The sequence below is a fragment of the Sphaerodactylus townsendi genome, linkage group LG02 (genome assembly GCF_021028975.2).
Source record: "Sphaerodactylus townsendi isolate TG3544 linkage group LG02, MPM_Stown_v2.3, whole genome shotgun sequence".
Classification (NCBI taxonomy): Eukaryota; Metazoa; Chordata; class Lepidosauria; order Squamata; family Sphaerodactylidae; genus Sphaerodactylus; species Sphaerodactylus townsendi.
The window spans coordinates 118,860,813-118,883,095 of NC_059426.1; the positions used below are offsets into that span (position 1 = coordinate 118,860,813).

The 22,283-nt window shown below is 40.9% G+C and overlaps 1 protein-coding gene across 10 annotated transcripts in view; it reads left to right on the top strand.

Moving 5' to 3' along the window:
• RAD51B (RAD51 paralog B) overlaps positions 1-22,283 on the top strand; it is a 401,339-nt gene that overhangs the window by 169,238 nt on the left and 209,818 nt on the right. For all 10 annotated transcript variants that reach the window (XR_007243566.1, XR_007243567.1, XM_048485427.1 and 7 more), the window contains exon 9: positions 3,554-3,672. Coding sequence is in view for 8 of the 10 variants with exons in the window: in XM_048485427.1 (XP_048341384.1) it covers positions 3,554-3,672 (119 nt within the window). In the remaining 2 variants the exon portion in view is untranslated. The remainder of the gene's footprint in view (positions 1-3,553; positions 3,673-22,283) is intronic.

Genomic DNA, 22,283 nt, shown 5'->3' on the forward strand with positions numbered 1-22,283 from the left:
GAGAAGGAAGTTATGCCATACCCAGTTAACTGCCCTGCACCATGAAGTATGCTTCAGTGACTCTGCAGACAGGAGGTTATCAGAAAATGGGTTGCACAGATAGTCTTCTAAGCAGTTATCAAGGCAGGTCCTTTTCTAGCCTGGTGCAACAAGCTTTCCCCCTCAAAAATGGAAAGGGCAAAGTAATTTATCTACTTTTTTTTCTAATCACTCTGCCCTTGAACTTGCCTTCCTTGTTCAGGCAAGGTACCTGTTGACATAAGTAGGAGTCTTGGGTTGTAAAGGAATGCACTATGATGTCAAGAGGGTAACAATATATTTCCTCCCCATAGATTCTAGGTGAGTTAACTATTTCCTAGCCCAGCTTATTTCCATCTCCATATTGGAGTAAATGGACAGATCAGACATAAGACAGAGATGGACAGATCAGACAAAAGAAAACTTGGGATATAGTGGAAAAATAACCCCTTGGTTTTTTTTCTTGGGTCATGGTGTCTCCCCTGCCATTAAAGGTTTCTTCTTCTTCTTCTTCTTCTTCTTCTTCTTCTTCTTCTTCTTCTTCTTCTTCTTCTTCTTCTTCTTCTTCTTCTTCTTCTTCTTCTTCTTCTTCTTCTTCTTCTTCTTCTTCTTCTTCTTCTTCTTCTTCTTCTTCTTCTTCTTGGGTCAGGTTTTGACTAGTAGGAGTTAGTATGTACTCATTTAGTGATGTGATGGAAAGGCCACGATGCCAGTTGAATGGAGAATCACAGTTTGATTCCATATAATTGTCAGACTGCTCTTATTAAGAGCTGTGTGGGGAGATTGTTTTTGGGATTGTTTTTGGTGGGGAACTATAATTATGGGAACATAGCAACCACCTTGCTTCTTCTTCTTCTTCTTCTTCTTCTTCTTCTTCTTCTTCTTCTTCTTCTTCTTCTTCTTCTTCTTCTTCTTATTATTATTATTATTATTATTATTATTATTATTATTATTATTATTATTATTATTATTATTATTACTATTTATTTGACTTATAAACCACTGTCCCCCAAAGCGGTGTACAGACAATAAATACCAAAATACAAAAAACATCGAATAATATAATTAAAATACATAAATCAATAAAAACAGTAGCAGCGATACAACCCACCCACAATTTGGTGGATGGCGTCCAGTTCTAACCTTGGGAGGGGACTGGCATACAGCCAAAGAGAAACAGATGGTACATGGACATCAGGAAGGGGTGGCAGCTCAGTGGCCAGCTCCCACAAAAGCCCGGAGGAACAGCTCAGTTTTGCAGGCCCTGAGGAACTCCCCAAGGTCCTGCAGGGCCCTAACAACTGGAGGAAGAGTGTTCCACCAGGCAGGGGCCAGGGCCATGAAAGTCCTGGCCCTGGTGGAGGCTAACCGCATCATAAAGGGGCGGGGGACCACCAGCAAGTTCGCCTCTGCTGAACGGAGGGATCAAGTCAGGACATATGGGGTAAGGTGGTCTCGAAGGTATGGGGGCCCCAGGCCGTGAAGGGCCTTAAAGGTCAATACCAGCACCTTGAAGACGATCCAGAATTCCACTGGGAGCCAGTGCAGGTGGCGAATGAGGTGATATGATCCCTGGCTGAACCGCCCGCAAGAAGGCGAGCTGCCGCATTCTGGACCAGCTTCAATTTCTGGATCAGTCACAAGGGAAGGCCCGCATAAAGCGAGTTACAAAAGTCTAACTATAATTAGTTCACAGAATGCACTGTGCATGTAACTAGCCTCTTTATTTTTCCCAATATGTATTTGTTAGCCTGATGGAATTGTTAGTTTTTACCAGACTGAACTGCAATTATAGTTTTAAAAGTTTGTCATAAACACTGATTGCAGTTTGGTGCATCACTGCTGCTTTTTCCTAAAGTGGAGTGAAAGAAAGATTGCAAAGTGGCAATTAGCTGTTGCGACAAACAAGTCAGACAACAACCTTGCCATGAATTAATGTGTGCTGCATACAATACAGTGGATGCATGAACTTAATAGCAGTAAGATGAATGGTCCAGTTCAGTGCCCATTCTCTGCTTCAAGAAACGTGTAACTTCACGGTATTGTAATACAATGCCTCTTACCCCTTTGACTGCTCCCTGGCTGTGGTAATAAAGAGCAACAATATTCCCTTCCTTCTTGAGTCAGCTTATACAGATTACACATTTTTTGGGTGCAGAAAGCAATATGCAGATGGTTGGGTTAGCATGTATAAAATGCTAAGGAAGAAACAGTTATTTGCACAGTATAATGTTGTAGGCCAGGAGAGAGCCAACAGTGGCACACTCAGCTGTGCTGTTTGGTATCCAGGGCCAGATCTCCACCCAAGCAAGTGAAGCACTAGCAGCACTACTGGGGCTATTTACATACAACCAAAGAGGGTGGGGGTTATAGAAATCTACAAACAACAAAAAACAGTAGACTATTTAGCTTTGCAGAGTGGATTTACTCCAGGCAGTAGCCAGAGAGTTGCAAAAGAATTAAAGAGTAGAGGAGTTTCTTTTTCAGTTGAAAGCTTTGGAGTAGGCTGAGGGAGTCTTTTGATGAAATTAGCACAAAAGCTGGTATGCTAGTTCTCCATGGATGCTCCGGCGGCGTATATGACTTTCAAAGAAATCATTCTGCACTGACATGAAGAAAATTAAAATTGTGCATAGGCAGTCCAGCATGATATTGTACACAGCCTTAAGGGCCAAATAATATGTTGAAAGGCATTTTTTTGTACTGAGGGATATTGTTATATTGTCACAATGTTATTAGTCTTTTGTATAATTGTACTTTTGTATTTTTATAATATTGCCTGCAAATTGTATTTGGATACTCCTACTTAATATAGAGCACTGCAATTTCATAGCATTGTAATCTTGGCATTATTTTTGGTTTTTGTTGTTTGTAAGCACTGCTGGGGCCAGCAGTGTGTGAAAAGGCAACCATCATGGCATAAGCTCATCATTCCATCCCAGATTTACACAGCCACTCACTGAGTTCTAGGTGAATCCCTAAGATGTTGTCAGTGCCTCTGGGGCTTGGCTAGTTCCAGATATCATTGGCTAAGTACAACCCTCAAGTTCCCCATTTTGTTTGCCAGCACATTAACATCTTGACTGGTAGATTTTTTTCTCCCACACTTGGGCCAAAAAACATTGCATTCCCCTGTTGTAGACAATAACTTGTACAAGATCACAGCTGTTCCTTATTGATTGCTTCAATAAATTGCGAGTGCAAATTAGGATGAAACTTTTCTATGTCCGTCCTTGATGTAGTCGGACAAATTTCACATGTATTTCAGGTTCCGCTCTGATGCAAGCTCACTTTGCTGATAGGAGATAGAACGTAGAAACATTGTAAACAGTGGTAAATGCCTACCATGTTAGATTGTTTAAATTCATGTAAAAGTAGCTGTTCATAATAAACACAAACAAGTACAATAGTAAGATGACAATAACTTGTCTCCATAATTACATAACTCAAGGCGTGATGAAGTGACCTTTAGTATTCTACAAATTTTAGTTTAACTGAAGTGTGTAACTTCAGTGTTTTGTCATTTTTGTTCCAGGTTGTTCCGGAAAAGGAAATGAGGAATCTGGCTATGTGATTGCAGCACTGGGAAATACATGGAGTCACAGTGTGAATACAAGACTCATCCTGCAGTATCTTGATTCACAAACTAGACAGGTAAGGATCAGAGGGGTTATATTACTTACATTGTCATGCAATATGGGCTCTTTTTTAGGCCGTACTGATGGTTTCTAGTGAGAGTTGAGACACTAATATATAATTTTGATGTCACTTTTGATGTCACAGTGGCATACCTGCAGAAAATGGTGCCTGGGGAAAGTTCTGAAATTCTCATTCCCCAAATTTCGCCTCTGGGGAGGGGTGGAGGGAAAGGGTGCCCTTTCCTTACCTCTCTGGTGGGTGGCGGGTGGGCAGTGGGCAGGCGGGCAACAAGCAAGTGGATGGGCAGCATGCAAGTGGGCCACAGGTGAGTGGGCAGTGGGCTGCAAGCGAGCAGGCTGCAGGCAGGGGTTAAGTGAGCAGGCCATGAATGGTTGGGTGGTGAGCCAGCAGGTCACACGCAGGCAAGCGGCAGACTGCAGGTGGTGAGCAAGTGGGTTGTGAGCAGGTGGGTCATGGTGAGCAGGCAGGCAGGCTGACTGGCAGAGGCTGGTGAGGGGGGCATGGGAGAAGGGATAACTGAATGCCCCCCATATGATCCTCGCAAGTGGCATCTGGAGCGTTCCAGTATATGTGCAAGTGAGAATATGTGAGATGAATGGCTTTTCTCCAGCTTTCTTATCCTCACAATGAATCAGTTATTTGAACTTGCAGAAGATTTCTTCTGAGCTCAGCTACCCTATTCTCCAACAATGGCTTTAGCAGTGGTGTGGTTTGTCCATGAAATGTATACAGAAGGAAGGAGCTGGACATGCAAAATTCCATCTCCTCCAAAATCACTTGATTGGCTAAAGTTTGTCTCAGCCCACTCTTCATCTTCTAAGCAATCAGTGAGGTGGGGCAGTTTCCTCCTCACGCATGATCATTTAGGCAGTAAGTTCCAGCTTTTTCTTGTTCCTCTATTGTCAACTTCTCTTCCTCTTAATAGTTGAGAGCATGCATGCTGCTTTCAGCACACATTATCTGAGGCATTTTTGAATAATGTGGGGCTTCATTTCCATTTCAAAGTAGAAGAGTATTTTATGGAGATATTATCTTATTGTGCCTTTATGTCTCCCCACTTTAGCACTCAGCATCTACACGAGTTCCTACTTTATAGTAAACTAGCGGACCCGGCCACGCTTTGCTGTGGCTTACCGTGTGTCGCGCCGAGAGAGGGAGGGAGAGGGCGCTGACTGTGGCTGGGTCTTCCGCTAGGTCTGGGCTCGTCTCCATTCACTCCCCTCCCGCTCCCCTCCCTAGCTATCCTTCCAGCCTCGCCGGCCTGAAAGGAAGCCGTCGCTCCTCTCCGGCTCTGCTGTTGTCAATGGAGAATGCGAGGGAGGGAGGTGCACCGCTCTGTGGCTGCTGCTGGTGTTGGTGTTGCTGCTGCAGGAGTCAGTGCCACTGCCAAGCGCATGCTGTGCCTATCCCAGGCAAGCCACGCCCCCTTCCTGGCTAGGTGGCCTCTCATTGGTCCGCCAGGGGTTTGGGGAAACGTGTATTTTACTGGGCACCGGTGTGACCGGCAAGCCCGGTGAGGGGTGCAAAACCTGCTCGCAATGGGAAGGGACGTCATGTGAACATTTGGGGGCGATCCGTCCAGCTGTTTCCGCGTTAGGGCGTGAGGAACAAACGCATGGTTAGCTTTTGATAGATAGATAGATAGATAGATAGATAGATAGATAGATAGATAGATAGATAGATAGATAGATAGATAGATAGATAGATAGATAGATAGATAGATAGATAGATAGATAGATAGATAGATAGATAGATAGATAGATGAGTGCATGTTTGCAATCCATGGAAAGAATTAATTCAAGGAAGGTAATCTGTACATCTTTATTCAGGAAAAGACATTTGTCACCTAGAAACATTTCTAGAGTTTCCCGATGTACATATTTTTAGAAATAATAGCATATGTTACTCTATTAATGTTACATTTTTTGTATCTTTTGTCATACTTTCTTCGGGGTTAATACTTTATCAATCCAGTACGTTCCCATGGCTAATGGCATTCTTTGGTCCTTTCCACACAGCAGAAATAAAACGTCCTGCAGATGTTTTAAAAAGATCCTTTTTGGCTTTCTGTGTTTCTACAGCGTGGAGAACACAAGTGTTGCCAGCCAAAATGGTTCTTTTCCCCACCTGCTCGCCAACGGAGCTTTGGTCAATTACAGAGTTGTGCCCACCATTTGGTATGCTTTTGCAGAGATTCTCCTGCCTCTGCCATTTAGTGAAGGTTTTCCATGGAGGTTTCCTTTGCTTGCAGCTCATCCGTGTGCAATTTCTGTGTAAAAAGTAGATGGATAAAGTTTGTTTTGAAGAGTGATCCCATGCATGTGTTGTTTTTCTTTCTTTCTTTGTTTTCAGGGGAATGTCTGTGAAGCTACAGCGACATAAATATGCACATGTTGCAGCTTCTCTAATTGATAAGTCGTAGCTTCACAGACATTCCCCTGAAAACAAAAAAGGAAGAAAAACAACACTTGCATGGAATCACTAGGCAAAACAAACTTTATTCATCTGCTTTTTGCATGGAAATCACACTCAGATGAGCTGCAAGCAGAGGAAACCTCCATGGGAAACCTTCAGAGAATCTCTGCTGCACACAAAATGGTGAAAATGAAAGAGGTTTGGGAGAAATAAAGTGTTTTCTGCCACTTTCTTTTCATTCAGCAGGCAGGAAATTTCTACAACCTGAGCTGAGGGAAAAGATCACCAGCTATTTTTGAAAAACACAGCTTGAGATAAATAAAACATTTTGAAGACCTTTTGGGGGGAGAGAGCTGTTTGAACTTCTTTCCCAAAACAGTGCTGAAAACATTCTCAAGATGTTTTATTTCTTCTGTGCACAAATCACCTCTGTTTCTTGAAATATAGCAATCCGGTCAGTTGAGTTCCTAATGGGCCATTTTTCCTCTTACATTGTTGTTTAACTATTTTCTGGAGCTAATTTTAATGTCTTGTTGGAGGATCTACTTTTAGATTTGGTTTAGTGTTTGTAGGTACAGGCTTGTGGCAACTTGTATATTACTGGTACATTATTTTTATAGTAATTTCATGTCAAACAGTTTTACATTTTAAAGGGTATTTATGTAGCCATTTGTCTTTATAGTATCCATCTGCAAACACAATTTCTTCTAGCACTTAAAAGAAAATCCTTCATCGTTTTTGATTGACTTGAAATGGTGAGATTTTTAAAGATACATTCTTATTTTTGGGGGTGAGGGGGAAAGACGCATTTATTTTGAAAAAGAAACAATGAAAAACAGAAGAAAAGATACAGGATAATAGTTTTTAGCAAGCACAGCATGTACTTTTTTTCTTTTGAGATATCTATTGTTGAAACCTCAGTACTATTGAATGAGATATGTCAAGAGGCACAAATTCCAGCTTTACCTCAAACTGTAGAGATATAGTGAATTATTGTTTGGTAAAGGACACACACTCCCAAAAGTTCCACAATTATTCCAAATGTTTTTGTTATGTCTGTCAAGATTTTGGCTCTTGCTAGTAAAAGATGTTATGTATAAGCCTATGTAGACTTACTCCATTTTAAATCCACTGAAAATAAGTTTAGACTGACATCTCTCTGTTTACGGTTGCACTAGTAGATCTTCATACTCAGAGTTGTATGTCATCTTTGGTTCCTTTTCCAGAATTGCTGAATACTTCTGGGCACTGCCAGATCCCCTGGAAAGTTAATGTATGAAAGATAGAAATCTGAATTACAGAAATGGGTGATGCCTTTCCCCTTACTCCTACCCCAAAAAGCAATTTCAACATTCATCTCTTTTTTATGATCAGGAGTAGTCCTTGTGAAGCAAGAGGAACTGAGATCAAAGCAAAACCATTAGCTATCATAATTTCTCTCAGAAGCAGTGAGATTAACAGTAAAGTAGTACAATTTTGAGTATTGTTTTATTTATTTATTTATTATTTTTTATTGGTTTTATATACTGTCTCTCCCCCAAAGGGCTCTGGGTGGTGCACAACATAGAATACAGCAGCAAAACAGATGGAGTTCATAAACAAAATGCAAATTATAAATAAATAATATAGGCTCCATTAACCATAAAATACAAAGACCCATTAAAATACAGCGTTCAATACAAAATTATCGGCGTGCAACATTAAAACTCTCATTAAAACCCTCCCAAGGGGCGGGGGAAATGGTGGGTCCCATTGATGTTAAAGGGACCCAAGATGTAAGGGAGAACAGAAAGAACAGAAAGAGGGGGCGCACACCAATCAGCGGCTGGTCTCTCCAAAGGCCCGATGGAACAACTCAGTCTTGCAGGCCCTGTGGAACTCACCAAGATCCCGCAGGGCCTGGACAGATGGAGGAAGAGTGTTCCACCAGGGGCACAGTAATTTCATTTTCCCAACTTATTTTGGTAAGATATTGATAGTAATTTTAGGAAAACGATGAAGTGGCCTCAGGTTACTGTGTCTTCTGTGAGTATGGTTCTTAGACTCTGCACTGCTTATATGAATAGAGCTTAGAATGTCTGTGTGGGCAATTATTTTACACATATCCTGTTGAAGTGTATTATATGAATCAGCTCTGAGTGTGTCCTTTTAGGTTTATTGTGTCCAAGGCCAAGTTTCAGAAGCCGAGGGATGCAGAGAAGAATGTTGGAAGTGTGCCACAACTGTGGAGACACTCTGTAACAAGCTGACCCTGAGCATCTTATTGGAACGCTGTAGGATATTGGTGTTTGGGTTTCTTTGATAGCTGAAGTAAGTCCATTAATGATGAGCTCCCAAAGGCACCTGGTGGGCCACTGCGAGTAGCAGAGAGCTGGACTAGATGGACTTTGGTCTGATCCAGCTGGCTTGTTCTTATGTTCTTATGTTCTTAATGATAAATGGAAGAAGAATGATTCATATTATTGTTTAATCTGTTATCTCAAACTTTAGGGATGCAGTAACTCTCAAAATGGGATTTACTAAACATTCAGAAGATAGAGTTGCACGTTTTGTTAATTGCAAGGAAAAAAGTAAAAGGAATGAAAGAATTTATTCATAAGGAAGGATTTTGTTGTCAACTATGTCATGCTGCCAGTTCACTTTAAAAACTCTTTTTGGACCTTCATTTTTCTCTTCAGTTGAAAAGTATATATATGATATACACACACACTCACAAACACACACACACACACACACACACACACACACACACACACACAATCTATATTTGCCATTCAAAATTTTATGCTAATTTTTTTGTCTCAAATCAGAAGACAAAAAAATTGGATTCACTAGGAACGCGTGATTGCAAATGAGATCCTACTATTGTTTAGTGGATTGAAGATTCAGTTTTAGTGGGATTCTGGAAAAATAAATGGCAAAACTACCAAAAACAAAACTTTGCTTGCTATGGTGCCTGACTGCAGTGATCTTGTGTCTAGACTCTGAACTAGTTTGATTGCACTAAATGGCTGAAGAGTGTAATCAGGATATGATGAACTGCATGCTAACTAGGAAGAAGGGCTATTGTTTGAAACCAAGAAATATCACAAAAAGTGTAGCTGTTCTGGAGATGCAAACATCAACAATCCAGTGCATCTTTCTCAAGGCACTTCAAGTGTCCTCAAAAGCCATTTATTTAAAGCATGTTTCTATGTGTTAATTCTGAGATTTACATACTGTTTACAGCCTCAGAATAAGAAATTCTTGCTTGATCATGATTTCTGTTTTCAGCTACCCCTCCCATTGTCCCAAATAACTACTAAGGTACGTTTAGACACTGTAAAACACAATCTTTTTTCAGAAGTCTCATTTTATGTATAATCCTATGTGTTGTCCAGTGTCTAGACATACCATAGTAGTTATGCTGGACAGTGAGCAGGGTAACTGCAGGTGCATAGGATTCTACCCTTGAGATGCAACATCCTACATCTTCCTCTGTCTCTGGGATATATTTCTTGTTTGAACAGAAACTGAGACATAGTCCTAAGTAGGTCTTCTTATGGCCCAATCGGGAGAAGGGGGGTTAAGCAACTCCTGAAGGTGGCATGACCCTGCAACGGCAGATTTGCCCTCCCTGGTGAATGTTCTTGGGGGTGGAGCCAACTTTAGATGGCATCCACGATATTTTTTCAGCCAGTCGCAACATTGCCCCAAGCTTAGACTTACAGCATAAGTCCATTAAGCCCTATGGAAAACTTTCTGGTGGGGGGAGGGGTTTGAGTTTTTCTCCCTCTTCACACCACCGGAAAGCCTTTGCTAGTGGCAGGGTGTTGGTGTTAGACTGCACAGCAGCAGGGTCCCTGCAGTCTAGGGCTCTGGATTGAGCTGCCAGAACCCTAAGCAGGTCTTAGAACCCCAAGCAGGAAAGAATCCTAAACAGGCATATTCAGGACTGTTAAATGGAGCTTAGTCCCACAAAAGTGTAGTTAAGGCATTTATATTTCAACATTTGATAAATAACAGACCGTACCATTCTATCTGCTGTGTTATAACACATTTCATGTGCTTTAAGCAGTAAAATAATTTTTGGCACAGTAAACCAACTGGGGATGCCAGGTACCCTCTCACAATCAGTGAGGGAATGGTGGATAGATGGGTGGGTGGAAGTCTTCCCCCTTCCCCTTCAAAATTTCTATTACTGTTTTATGTTTGGTATGGATAAATTATTCCTTCTTAGCACAATCCTAATTTAAAAAAATTAAATCTTTTCTTGTCCTGTCAAAGTTTTATTTGCTTTTGTTTGCTTCCTTTTTCATTGTCAATTGAAATACTGCTGTACCTTCAAGTCTAAATTATGTCTCATTAGCAGGTGTAAAACTGGAATCATACAACTTTTTTATTTCTCTGGAAGGTTCTGTTTAATTCCCAGTTCTATTCTGTAATTACCTTCCCATTTAAAAATACAAATTGCTTGTTCTAGTATAAAAGTGATTTATTTACCATTAAAAATACTATTTTTGGCTTTCTTCTCTGTAGCCATTTTGTAGGGACAGAGAACAGATCTTCCACGTTCCCTTGGTTTTTGTAGAATTGTGCACATCAACAACGTCTGATAAGACAAGACTGTTGATCAGGCAAATACTAAAATACATTTAAAACAATGTTGTTTTGCACTCCCTTCTTCCTGGTGCGTAGGAAGTCTCAGGGGCTATCTTTTGCATTTTTGTATTTTTTTCCCCAGCCAGCTGCAGAAACGCATATTTGTTTCTTTTTTCATGGGCTCCTTTTGTACTGCCAAGCTTTAATTTGTTCTTTTTCTGCCAGAATTGTACTTGGGCAGAAAAGAAACATTGAAAAATGAGGATAACTTGCATCTGTCCTTGTAAAACCATCAGCTGGCAATCAGCGTTAATGAAGCATCTTTTGCTATTCAGAAGTCTTGAGAAAATGTTATTTTGCATACATAAAGAGGAGTAGTATAAATTTCTTTTAAATGTGAATGAAAATATAAAAGGGTGAAGCATTGTGACTGTCTGGAAAGAACAGTCCTATTGCAGTACATGTTTAGCAGTAATCTTACTAGATGTAGGATGTGGAAGTGTAAGCCCAGGCCTTTCCAATAAGAACCTCCTAATGGGCATGTTGGGGATGTGATGATTTTTTATTGAGTTGGTTGTGAATAGCCAAGGCAAACAAGATTGCCTTTTATTCATCATGGGATTCATGTGTCTATGGGAAGAGATACATGCTCCCAATTCCATTTTCCCCCTTACCTCTATCTGCCACTGGATTTGGCACTTATTTATTTATATATTTGTATCCTGCTTTTTCCCCAAATGGGGTCTAAAGCCAGCTAACTATACATGTTAACAGTGAATGCTTGTAAGAGAGAGTCAGCAAGTTTTCAATTTACAAACGAAAAGAGTAACCAGCACCTGGATAAAGTGTGGAGTTTAAAATCACATGTTCAGCTGTTCGTGAGTTCAGTGTAATATGAGAATTATTCAGTTCATGCATAAAGAAAAATCAAAGGTTCACTGAACATGGATTGTACATGCATACACTAAAACTTGTGAACACAACTGATGTGGATACGCAAATTGACACCCTCCAAACACCTGTTAGAGAGACTTACTATGTTAAATTGTGAGAAGTATTGACCTTAGAAATTATAGCTACAATTAAGAGAGACATAAGAGACAGATGTGAAATACTGAGTCACCAGAGAGCCATGCTGCACTGTATGATGATTCACATCAGTGTGGTTTACCCAGACCTCCTAATGGGCGTGAGGGAGATGTGCACATAAAGCAAACACAGTCGGAGCACTGCAGGTTGATAGGTGTTATGTCCCATTACCTTTTTTACGGTTTTTATAGAGGACAAATTGTTTACTTTATCTCTATCTGTCAATATTAATCCATTAGGTTTCCAAATATCGGTGGTACATTTGTTATAAGAATACAGTGGAACCTCGGTTTTCACCTATTTTGGTTTTTGCCGATTGTCACCAGTCGTTTTTTTACCTCGGATTTCGTCAGCTTGCAGATGAAATCCAAGGCGACTTTTGCGTAATTCGCCGTGCTGTTTGCATTGCGCCTGCGCAGACAGCATAGCCTCGGTTTTCATACGTTTTGGGTTTCGCAGATAGTCGCTGGACGGATTACCGGCGAAAAACGAGGTTCCACTGTAGTTGGAAACTACAATAAATGAAATGGAAAAGAGATGCTATAGCATTGCTTTTCATACATCTTTTTCACTCTGTCCTTACAATTTTGTGTTAAAGTTATATCAGTGAAAAAAAAATAATTTTAGTAGAGTTCACAATATTTTATCCCCAGGACAGGGAAATCAGAAGTTATTAAGTCGTCCAGTCCCCTGCATGCTGAACAAGAATGTTATGGATTCTAAAGGTCCTGTAAATGCCCTGTTGACTGTGGTGAATTCCATACAGGGCAAATGTATTGGGTGAAGAATGTTATATAAGCCATGGAAGGGGGAGGCTTTACACAGGGTTTGTCCCCAAAGTGAGTCTGCCCTGTTTTATTTTCCCCATCCTGGGATTTTCAGAAATCTTTTAAAATTGATCTTTTAAATCTTTTAAATCTTTTAAAAAGTGATCCTTTTGCAAAATCCTGGGTTGGAGCCGCTCCTGCGTGAACAGCCAGGCAGGAGGCACTTTATTTCCCTCCCTTCCACCATGCTGTCCACAGTCAGGGAAAATCCGCCTGCCATTGTCCTGCCATTCCATTGTCCTGCCCTTTTCCTTTTCTTTTGTGTGTTACACATGTGCAGCTATGCAGGTTCAGCCAATCATATTGTGGGATGATCAGCATGGCTGCAGGTGTCCATTTCTGTATGCCTATGCAGCTATACAACCCAGATTGTTTCCATGGGCTCCAACTGCTGCTTGCACGGCACGCATGTGAATGGGAAAAAGGAAAGCGAGTTCCTTTATGACTGCAACCCATTATAGATTTGCTGTGTGGAATCGAACAGTGTTTCATTCACCCAGTTTTCAAGACAAATTGTCTATCATCAGTTTGAACGTGACATCTGATTGTGGGTTTGTAACTGTTTGGCTGGTTATCCATAAGGCCCAACTTTCAGTATCTCTTATTTAAAATTTTGGAAGCTATTTTAAGAAATAAGGTCCTTAACTGTTGAGTAGTGTAAAATTGAAATGAAAGATAAGTACAAGGAGGAAAGTGGGGAACAATAGATGTGATATGCTGGAGTTTTTAACATAGTGGATGAAAGAAAATGAGACTTGCAACTCTTTCTACAAAGAGGACCATGGGATGGATCCAACCATGACCTTCATACAAACTTCCTCCAACTTAAGTGGCTCAACAATGGCAGCTCCCTGTCCTGCAGTGCCGATCACTTCCCTCAGTGCCATTCTGGGCTGGTGAGCATGCTGGGTGCCTGGCCTAACCAAACATTTATGTCCTATCCAGTCCTTGTAACAAATGAGTTTGATACCCCTGGGTTAGAGTGTCATACTAGGAGCTGGAAGACCCACGTTCAAATCCCATGGGTAACTTTGGCTCAGCCACACATTCTTAGTCTACTTTGTCTCACAGGGTTTCTGTGAGAACAAAAGTGAACAGAGAATGATATACGCCACTTTGATATAAATGAAGTAAATAAAATAGATTAGAGAAAGGCTTTAAACTTAAACCAAGAAGAAAAGTGGGAAAGTTTGACATATATTTCAACATTTGGATATTGCCGTTGATACCCAATCTGTAATAAAAGTAGAACCTATTTCCACAGTAATTGTCTATTGAAAAAGCTAATTTTATTCTTGGTGGTCTCACTTCACCAGTGCTATAGATCCAAAGCATTACTGGATAAATGTTAATAAGATGCTGCTGCTTAGCTTTCTACACAGGTAACTGAAACTATTTATATACTATTATATATACTATTAGGAATTAAATGGCAAGGACTGTCAACCAAGAGCCCAATGCATTGCTAGAAAAATGCTCCTAGAACTCCATGATTTCTAATTCTACAAAATCCCCTGTCTTAATCAATTATACATTAATACAGAAGGTCTTGGGTTCAGTCAAGAAGTGCTGCAACACAGAAGATAAATCAGCATCATGTGGTTGGTGGAACAGTGGGGAAGATGATACATGTAACCAAACAGAGTACTTATGAAGAGTTAGGGCTAATTTAATACTAGAAAAGGGCATTGTATACAGAAGGTATTATGCAAATAACTGTCATGCAGACTCTGTTTTCTGAGTGTTTAACTGAGGTGGAGGAAAAACAAACAAGGCAAGGGAATACAGTCATGGATTTCTGGTAGAAGGGACTTCTTCAGTGACTTATGAGTTTGTTCATGTTGCTGCTGTTTATTCTGATCCTTGCCTCCTGAAGTGTACTTGTGTGGGATGTATACTCAACACAAATGCTCCCTGTGTACTGTTTGCACTAATTGGATTGGATTTATGGCCCACTTCTCAAAAAGTGCCCCAAGCAGCCATTTCTGCTGTTCTATAAAAGAACAGAGAGGAAATCCCTTTTCGAAGCAGCTTCCGTAGGACAGGATTTTTTGTGTGTGGGATAAGGCATTTAGAGTTTTCTATAAAGACTTTTATTGAATTGTGACCCATTAACCTGGTTTTAATTAAAACTCCTTTTCAAACCATTGAGTTATGGAGGTCTAATTTTTCCACTATGGCACACACCAATAACTGTGTGATTTGCTTGTCTGAGAACAAATTATGCCATGGTGTTCATGGATGAACAGTCCTGGTGCTCAGACTTTTCCCCAGTATGTGGTGTGGCATTACAGCAGTTACACCCCATGTGACAACCAATGAGCCTTATTCTTAAGTAGTGTGAATTCATCTTCCTAAGCCTCATTGAGAGCCATCAGAGACTCCAAATGTCTTTCAAGGAGCAAAACTGTACAAGTACATTTGCCGCAGGGCTGATTTCTCCTTGCATCATTGTGGTTAAATGCTCTCCCCCTCCCCTCACACACACAACCAACCGCTCCCTACCTACCTGTCAATGTTTGTCTGGTTCCAGGAGTTAAGTAAGTGTGGAAGGCTGGTGGGAGTGGGTGGGAATGGGGCTGTTTGAGGGCAGGTGGGAATGAGGTTATTTGGGGTAGTGGGAGGGGATGGAGTGGCATTGTTTGGAGTGGGGGAAGGGGAGGTGTGAGACTGGGCAGCGGGGCAGTGGGCAGCAACCTGGGCACTGCCCCAGCGGGCTGGCTCACTACTTGGCAGCTGGGAGATTGTTGAAGGTTCACAAGAGCATTATGTTAAAAATTAGCAACTTTGATTAGGAGTTCCATGGGAGTTCGGCACATATTCTGCAGTGTGATAAGCTTTCAGCAAGCCTGAATCCAGGGATATTTTCTAGCCTGGAAATCTAGAAAGTCCTTAAGGGCAACTGATTGTTTAGTTTGTATATCAGAGATGTGAAGGCATGTACAAATGGCAGTTGTGAAATGTAAAGTAATCTGATAATTCAGGGGCACTGATAGATCCAAGAACTGCACACCCCAAGGCTGTGTGCAAGAATGAGCAAAGGAAGCAAAGCCTCATAGCTGACAGGTATTCACACTCCACATCTCAGGATTTAACTCTCATTATGTTCAGTCATGTGTAAATTCAGCATCAATCAGTTTCCTAGAACTAGTCCTCATTTGTTCAGGGTATAAAAAGAAATATTTAATCCAGTTTTTTTTCGTGGAGACAGAAAGAGACCTGAGTGCCATCTTCACATTTTCATTCCAGATCTAACATATTCGTACCCAGAGGGCCACTTGAAGAATACTGGAAGAGGAGGTTCTTAAGTAGTTACATATTGCTCTCTTCTTGGTCCTTTCTGCAAGAAATGTGTGAAATCACTGAGTGCCATAAATGCCTGCATGATCTTGTGATCAGGTTACTAAGGCATAAATAATGTAAGTCAAAGGCCGCTGAAATATCTTTGAGAGCTAGTGTAGTGTTTACAAGCATGAGGTATCTAGTGGAAGTTTCAGTACAAATCTCAGCTCAGCCAGTAAGTCACTAGCAGGACTCAAGCAAGTTGCTGCCCTTACTGCATCTGCCCTCAGTTTAGAAGAGTTTGGGTTTATATCCCCCCTTTCTCTCCTGAAGGAGACTCAAAGGGGCTTACAATCTCTTTGCCCTTCCCCCCCCCCACAACAAACACTCAGTGAGGTAGGTGGGGCTGAGAGAGCTCTGAGAAGCTGTGACTAGCCCAAGGTCACCCAGCTGGCGTGTGTGGGAGTGTACAGGCTAATCTGAATTCCCCAGATAAGCCTCCACAGCTCAGGCGGCAGAGCAGAGAATCAAACCCAGTTCCTCCAGATTAGATACACGACCTCTAGTCTTAAACTCCTATGTCACTGCTGCTCCTTTACTTTAAGGAGTAAATTATACTAACTTACCTTACCTGTTGGATGCAAAAGCACAGAGGAGTAAGCTACTATACTGCAGTCCAAAGCTATGCTCATGACTTGGGTTCAAGCCGAGCCTTCATCAAACCCGATTAAACATATTACCAAATTCAATGTTAAAAGGTCGCTTTTTGCACTTACCTTGTGAAGAAAGGATTTGTTCGTTCTCCAAGAATCAACCAGAAACAGTTTCATATGTTTTGCTGTACTGTGAAAAGCTGAACCGGATAAGATCTACATATATCCAATCACATCTAGACTGATCTTCCTTATCTTCGGACAAAGAGATGATTCGCCACCTCTTGTCAGACAACCAGCCAAAAAAAGTATGGAATGTGGCCAAGTTCTTCATGGAAGCTTTGAAAATCTCCATGATAGAGCCAAATAACAGCCGAGAGACAGACCCTTAATTTCAATGTAGTAGAAAAACTTTATATTTTAATGGAGGATCAAATTAACCAATATTGTTTTAAATACAAATTTTATCTTATTTTCTGTCATTTTATAGATTGTTGCCATTTATTGTTTTTCTTATGCCAAAGGTTTTTGAAATTGAACTTGGGTTCGATTGCGACAGAACTTGGGTTTAGGTAGCCAGCTCAAGGTTGACTTAGCCTTCCATCCTTCTGAGGTCAGTAAAATGAGTACCCAGCTTGCTGGGGATAAAGTGTAGATGATTGGGGAAGGCAGTGACAAATCACCCCATAAACAGTCTGCCTACTAAATTTAATGATGTGACATCACCCCATTGGTCAGTAATGACCCAGTGCTTTATCTCTAAAGATTATTGAGATAATGCTTGTGAAATGATTTTCATTCTTAGAAAAAAGCTGTGTGCATTACCAGTCATATACCACACTAGCTTTGGTTAATATTGTAATTTGAGATACCAGTTTCACTGTCATTTTCCAAATGGGAGTTGACTCATAGCCACGTGTGAGGTTGTTAATCAAAGAGCACAATTTCTAAAGATTCAGGAAGTTTCAATATATGGAAAGAAAACTGGAGATTTAAAGATATTGGACACATTTGCCCCTCCCAAAGGAAAGCATCTAGGACATGGTCTGTCTCAGTAACAGAACATCATTTTAGCATGCTGAAAGTCCTAGATCAAATCCTTGGCATTTCCAGTTAAAAGGATCAGGTAGTAACTGATGAGCAAGACCTCTAACTGAAACCTTGAAGAGCCAAATCTGGTCAGAGCAGAAAATACTGAATCAGACTCTGACTCTATCAAGGTCACTATGTTAACAGGGGGGAAAAACACAGCACAAGATTATGGCAGTTATCATTTGGGAAAAACCCTTTGTTGCAAGAAAGGCATGATGACCTGAACCTATCTTTTAAAGCTGCCCAGGACACAAATTATGCATTCTTAGCACACCTTAGCAATCTGAAGGCTGCTCAGCCAGGATATCAGGACTGCAATGAAATGGCCTGTATAACAAAAGTATTCCTGATCTACTCCAGATTATGGACTGCAGGGACACATTTTCCATGCTATAAATGTGGCAAAATGCCTTAGGCGAAAATTGCTATGTAGAAAGCTAACTGGTGTGAGAGTTTTGCTGTTACATTGTGTCTTGGGGTCCAGATTTCACACTATTAAGAGCATCTGAACATAGGAGTTGGTTTCAAGTTCGCTGCTAGTGGCTGAATGGTTGAAATTTTAGGTTCGGTCTTTTTGCTTTTGAAGTGTCCGAGGAATAGCAGCAAATAAGCTGCAAAACTGAAATGATGTGAATAAACGGGAAATCAGTTTTCTTAAATTGATGCAAAAGCCAATTGCATTGTTTTCCCCGCTGGTTCTTTTCCTGCTTTCTGAAACAGCTGAAAAAACAACTTCTGTCCATCTACAATAAGAAGGGAGATTATGACATGAGGATTGTCTGCCTTAGACATTTGTCATGATCAGAAGAAAAATCTGTTTTGTTTACCAGGGAGTGAGTTAGTTAGTTAGTTTGTTTGTTCATTAGATTTTAGACCGCCCACCCCCAAAGGGTAATTTCTTTTCAGTTTTCTATTATACTCTTCCATGAAGATTTGACAATTGTAGAGTTTGGCTTGAAATTAAACATTGGTCAACTCAGAGCAATTTATTTTAGAAAATGATGTTAATTTTGATGGAGAAATTGCTGTAGTGAATTAATCATTCTAAGGGTAGGGCATATTATGACTTGACATGGAGGCTTTCATATTTATTTTACTTTTCTGATCATTAATGCTTATTCTGATGTGTTTGCACCCTTCCAAATCCCCCCTTAGCTAACTGATAGCAGAAGCATCAGAGTTCTTTGGAGGAAGAATAGGATAAAAAATTTATTTAATAGAATATTTACGCTCCAACTTCCTATTTTAAAATAAATACTCATTGTGGCTTAAATATTCAAACTCATACAAACAATTTAAAATTAGCAGTAATTACAAATACCAGGGGGATAGTATCCCTATCTGGGTTCCTGATTATTTTCACAGGAGCTGCAAACCATAGTAAACTCTGTGTTGGCTTTGGTCCCCTCATATAGTCTTATGGGTATCCACAGTAATGCCCCTTTTGTTATTTATTATTATTTGACTATTATTTACTTGATTTTTACCCCATCAGACTCAGGGTGGCTTTTAATCCGGACGCAACTTCAGTGGAGTTAATTGCACTGTGCCAGTGTAAGTGGTCTGCGATTCATCCTCTTAAAAGATTCCAAAAGATACCATTAGAGCTATCCCTTAAATAGTATGATAAATATTGCATATATGTTGGACTGTTTTTTCTCCAAGATTAAATAATGTGTTGATTCATGGATTATATCATTTGGGGGCAATAACATAGCCAAAAAACAGTAAGTAGAATAGTTTCATAATAGCTTTCTGTATGAAATCCTGCAATTCTTCGTAATCTTTGTAATACATCAGTTCCTGACTTCTAATGAAATCTTAACCCTTTGAAAAAGCTTTGCAATATTTGCATTGTGGTTGACATCAGTTAGGTTCATATTTCTCATGTGATTTTAGACTTATGAATGAACTTCTGCAAATATTTCCTTTTATTCCTGCTAGTATTTGAACTGAAATAGGACAACGAATAATCTCAGGCTACATTGTTTATAGATAAGGGGTTTATGATCACCATACTTTGCTGTTTTGTTAGGAGATCCCTTTAAACTGTATATTTATAATTGGAAGACTGAGAATGCTACTGCCACACTTGAGCTAGTGTGGCCTATTTATGCTGTTTATTATTATGTAATTCAACCATTTCCTTGCTCAATTCAGTATGTTAAAACATGTAACCTCCACATGATTCTAATTTTCTCTGAGGCCCTTTCCGCACGGGCCAAAAACGACGGCCTGGGGGCGGTAAAAACGCCGCCCCCAGGCCGCCGTTCGCACAGGCGGCGCTGCTGCGTTGCAGCAGCGCCGACCTGACTGCGCTTCCCTCCCCAGAGACTGCGTCAGGCGCCCTAAACAACAACCCTTTAAAGGGTTGTTGTTGAAGCGATCTTCAGTGATGCGGAGCGAACTGCACCGGGGCTCGCAGCTGTTTCCCCTTCCCTTTCCCATTTACCTCTCATGTCGCCGTCCTGCTGGCCTCCTAAGTCCCTCCCTTGCTGTCCTCCGACCCCTGGAGGTCGGAGGGCAGCGTGGGCGGGGCTGAGGAGGCCCGCAGGATGGCGACACGAGCGGTAAATGGGAAAGGGAAGGGGGGAAGAGGCGGCTCCATGCGGAGCTGCCTGCCGTCTGCCGGCCTCTCCAGAGGCCGTCCGCATGCCTGCATGCGAACGGCCTCCGCCTCCACGCCGGCAGAATTCTTGCCGGCGTGGAGGCGCCTCGATGGCCGTGCAGAAACGGCCTGAGTGATTTGTATCTAACCAGGAGTTGGTAGTGCCAGTATGGCACCTACTTAAAGTTATTCTTAAAAATATAATACTGTGGCTAAATAATCTTGGCCTACATTTATCACAGTTTCATTTACCTTGAAATGTATATGCTTTATGGTTTGATCTAAGTGAAATCTTTGTGTATGTCACTGACTCTTCCTTTCTCAGAAATGCTTATTAAGCTTTTGGTAATTAAAAAATGGAAAGTTCTTATGTTAGGAAGAAGAATTCTAGCCGACTGTTTTCCCTAATGTACACATTTTCCATAGTTCAGGATTTGTATTAACTAATTTGAATTTTTATTTATTTATTGCATGGGGATGCAGTTCTAGATGCGTTCCTTTTCCTTCCGTCACAAACAACCCAGCAGATTGTACAGTCTCAGGTTTTTACCCCTGAGGTTGTGATCGAACTTTCCACTTGATATTTATAGCAGAAGCTTCAGACCATGTTTGAAAGCGTTAGGGCCTATCAGGTTTCTGCAGTGTCATTAATCACAGAAAACAAAAGCATTTATCAGTTCTGCTTGGACTACATAGCTCAGAATAATATACTTGTTTGTATGGGCATCTCAACTGAATCCCATCAATTAGTGTGACTGCATACCTCTCCAAAAAAGATACTTACATGTGTTATTTTTCTCTTCCAATTTCCAGTAATAGAATACCATGACAGTTAAATTGTGCTTGAAGGATTTCAGGGCAGTAGTGACAGCAATCAATGACGCATGACACAGTGACATTTACAAAGAGCCATGCTTTAGGCAAATCCTTTCTTTTTATCATGACTGGTTGCATGTTTTGTATCTATAAATTTCACTTGTTATCTAGTAAGGAAAGAAAGAGTTCATGTCTGAGAGCTTTTGCCCTGATGTTATGCCTCAAGCACATATTTCCTTTGCACCACGTGCTTTCAGGTCAATTACGATAGCGCAATGTTTCATCTGCCTGTAATCAATGTGGGAAATTTTAATCTGGAGGGAGGGTTTTGTGTGGTTTTCTCTGCTTAAAAACACTTTTCACAGGATTTTCTCCACAAATCCTATACAGTGGACAATGCTGATGTTTGTGATCTTCCCCACTGCCTCCTTCCCCCTCAGCAGCCATTTCCAGCCGCCAGAAAGTTGACTCTCAGGGTTCTGGGACCTAAGGGGAGCTATAGCCACATTGACAAAAGTGGGGGGAAATATTATTTTGTCCCTTTCCTCCTCCCCTTCCCCCCCGCATGCTGTTTCTGCAGTCTTGGGGAATCACACACACACACAAGCCTTTATTGGCATACAAAACAGGACAATGTTTTAACGATGTTTGAGGTTGCACAAAATGTACAAATAGTTGGCACAATGGTCTGATGGGATAATTCCCAAAAGGCCTGTGGAGAGCAGCTTTTCCCCCTCCTACCATTCCCAGTTTCTCTCTTTAGAGCTAAAACAGATTTGATTTCATTTTGAATTCTGATGGCAGACATAGTTTGGAACTGGTCAGCTGTTAAGCCATGTTGTTAAGTTTCTTATCTATGTCAGCCAACCATTTCACAGAAGCAGATTCTGATAAGAGTTGATGTATGCAGCTATTGGGTTTGGGCTCAAAATGGTGGGTCCAGTACTTAATGTTCTTGTCATGCCATCAATTCCATGCTATTTGTCCAGTTTCTCTCATTAGGGTGTCATGAGGGACACGGTGACCTAAAATTCTTACATAAAAAGTATGCCTGTACTGACTCAAGGTGATTTAATTTGGGTAATCCATATTGGGGCTCAATGCCAATAGCTGAAAGTTATCTTTGCGTGAAGATTTTCAGTGCAGCCGAGGACAAATTGGTGTCCTTTAGAATAGAAAAAATCGAAAAGAATGGCTGCAGCGTTCACCTTAACTGTTCTCTACTTGTTTGCTGTGGGGGAC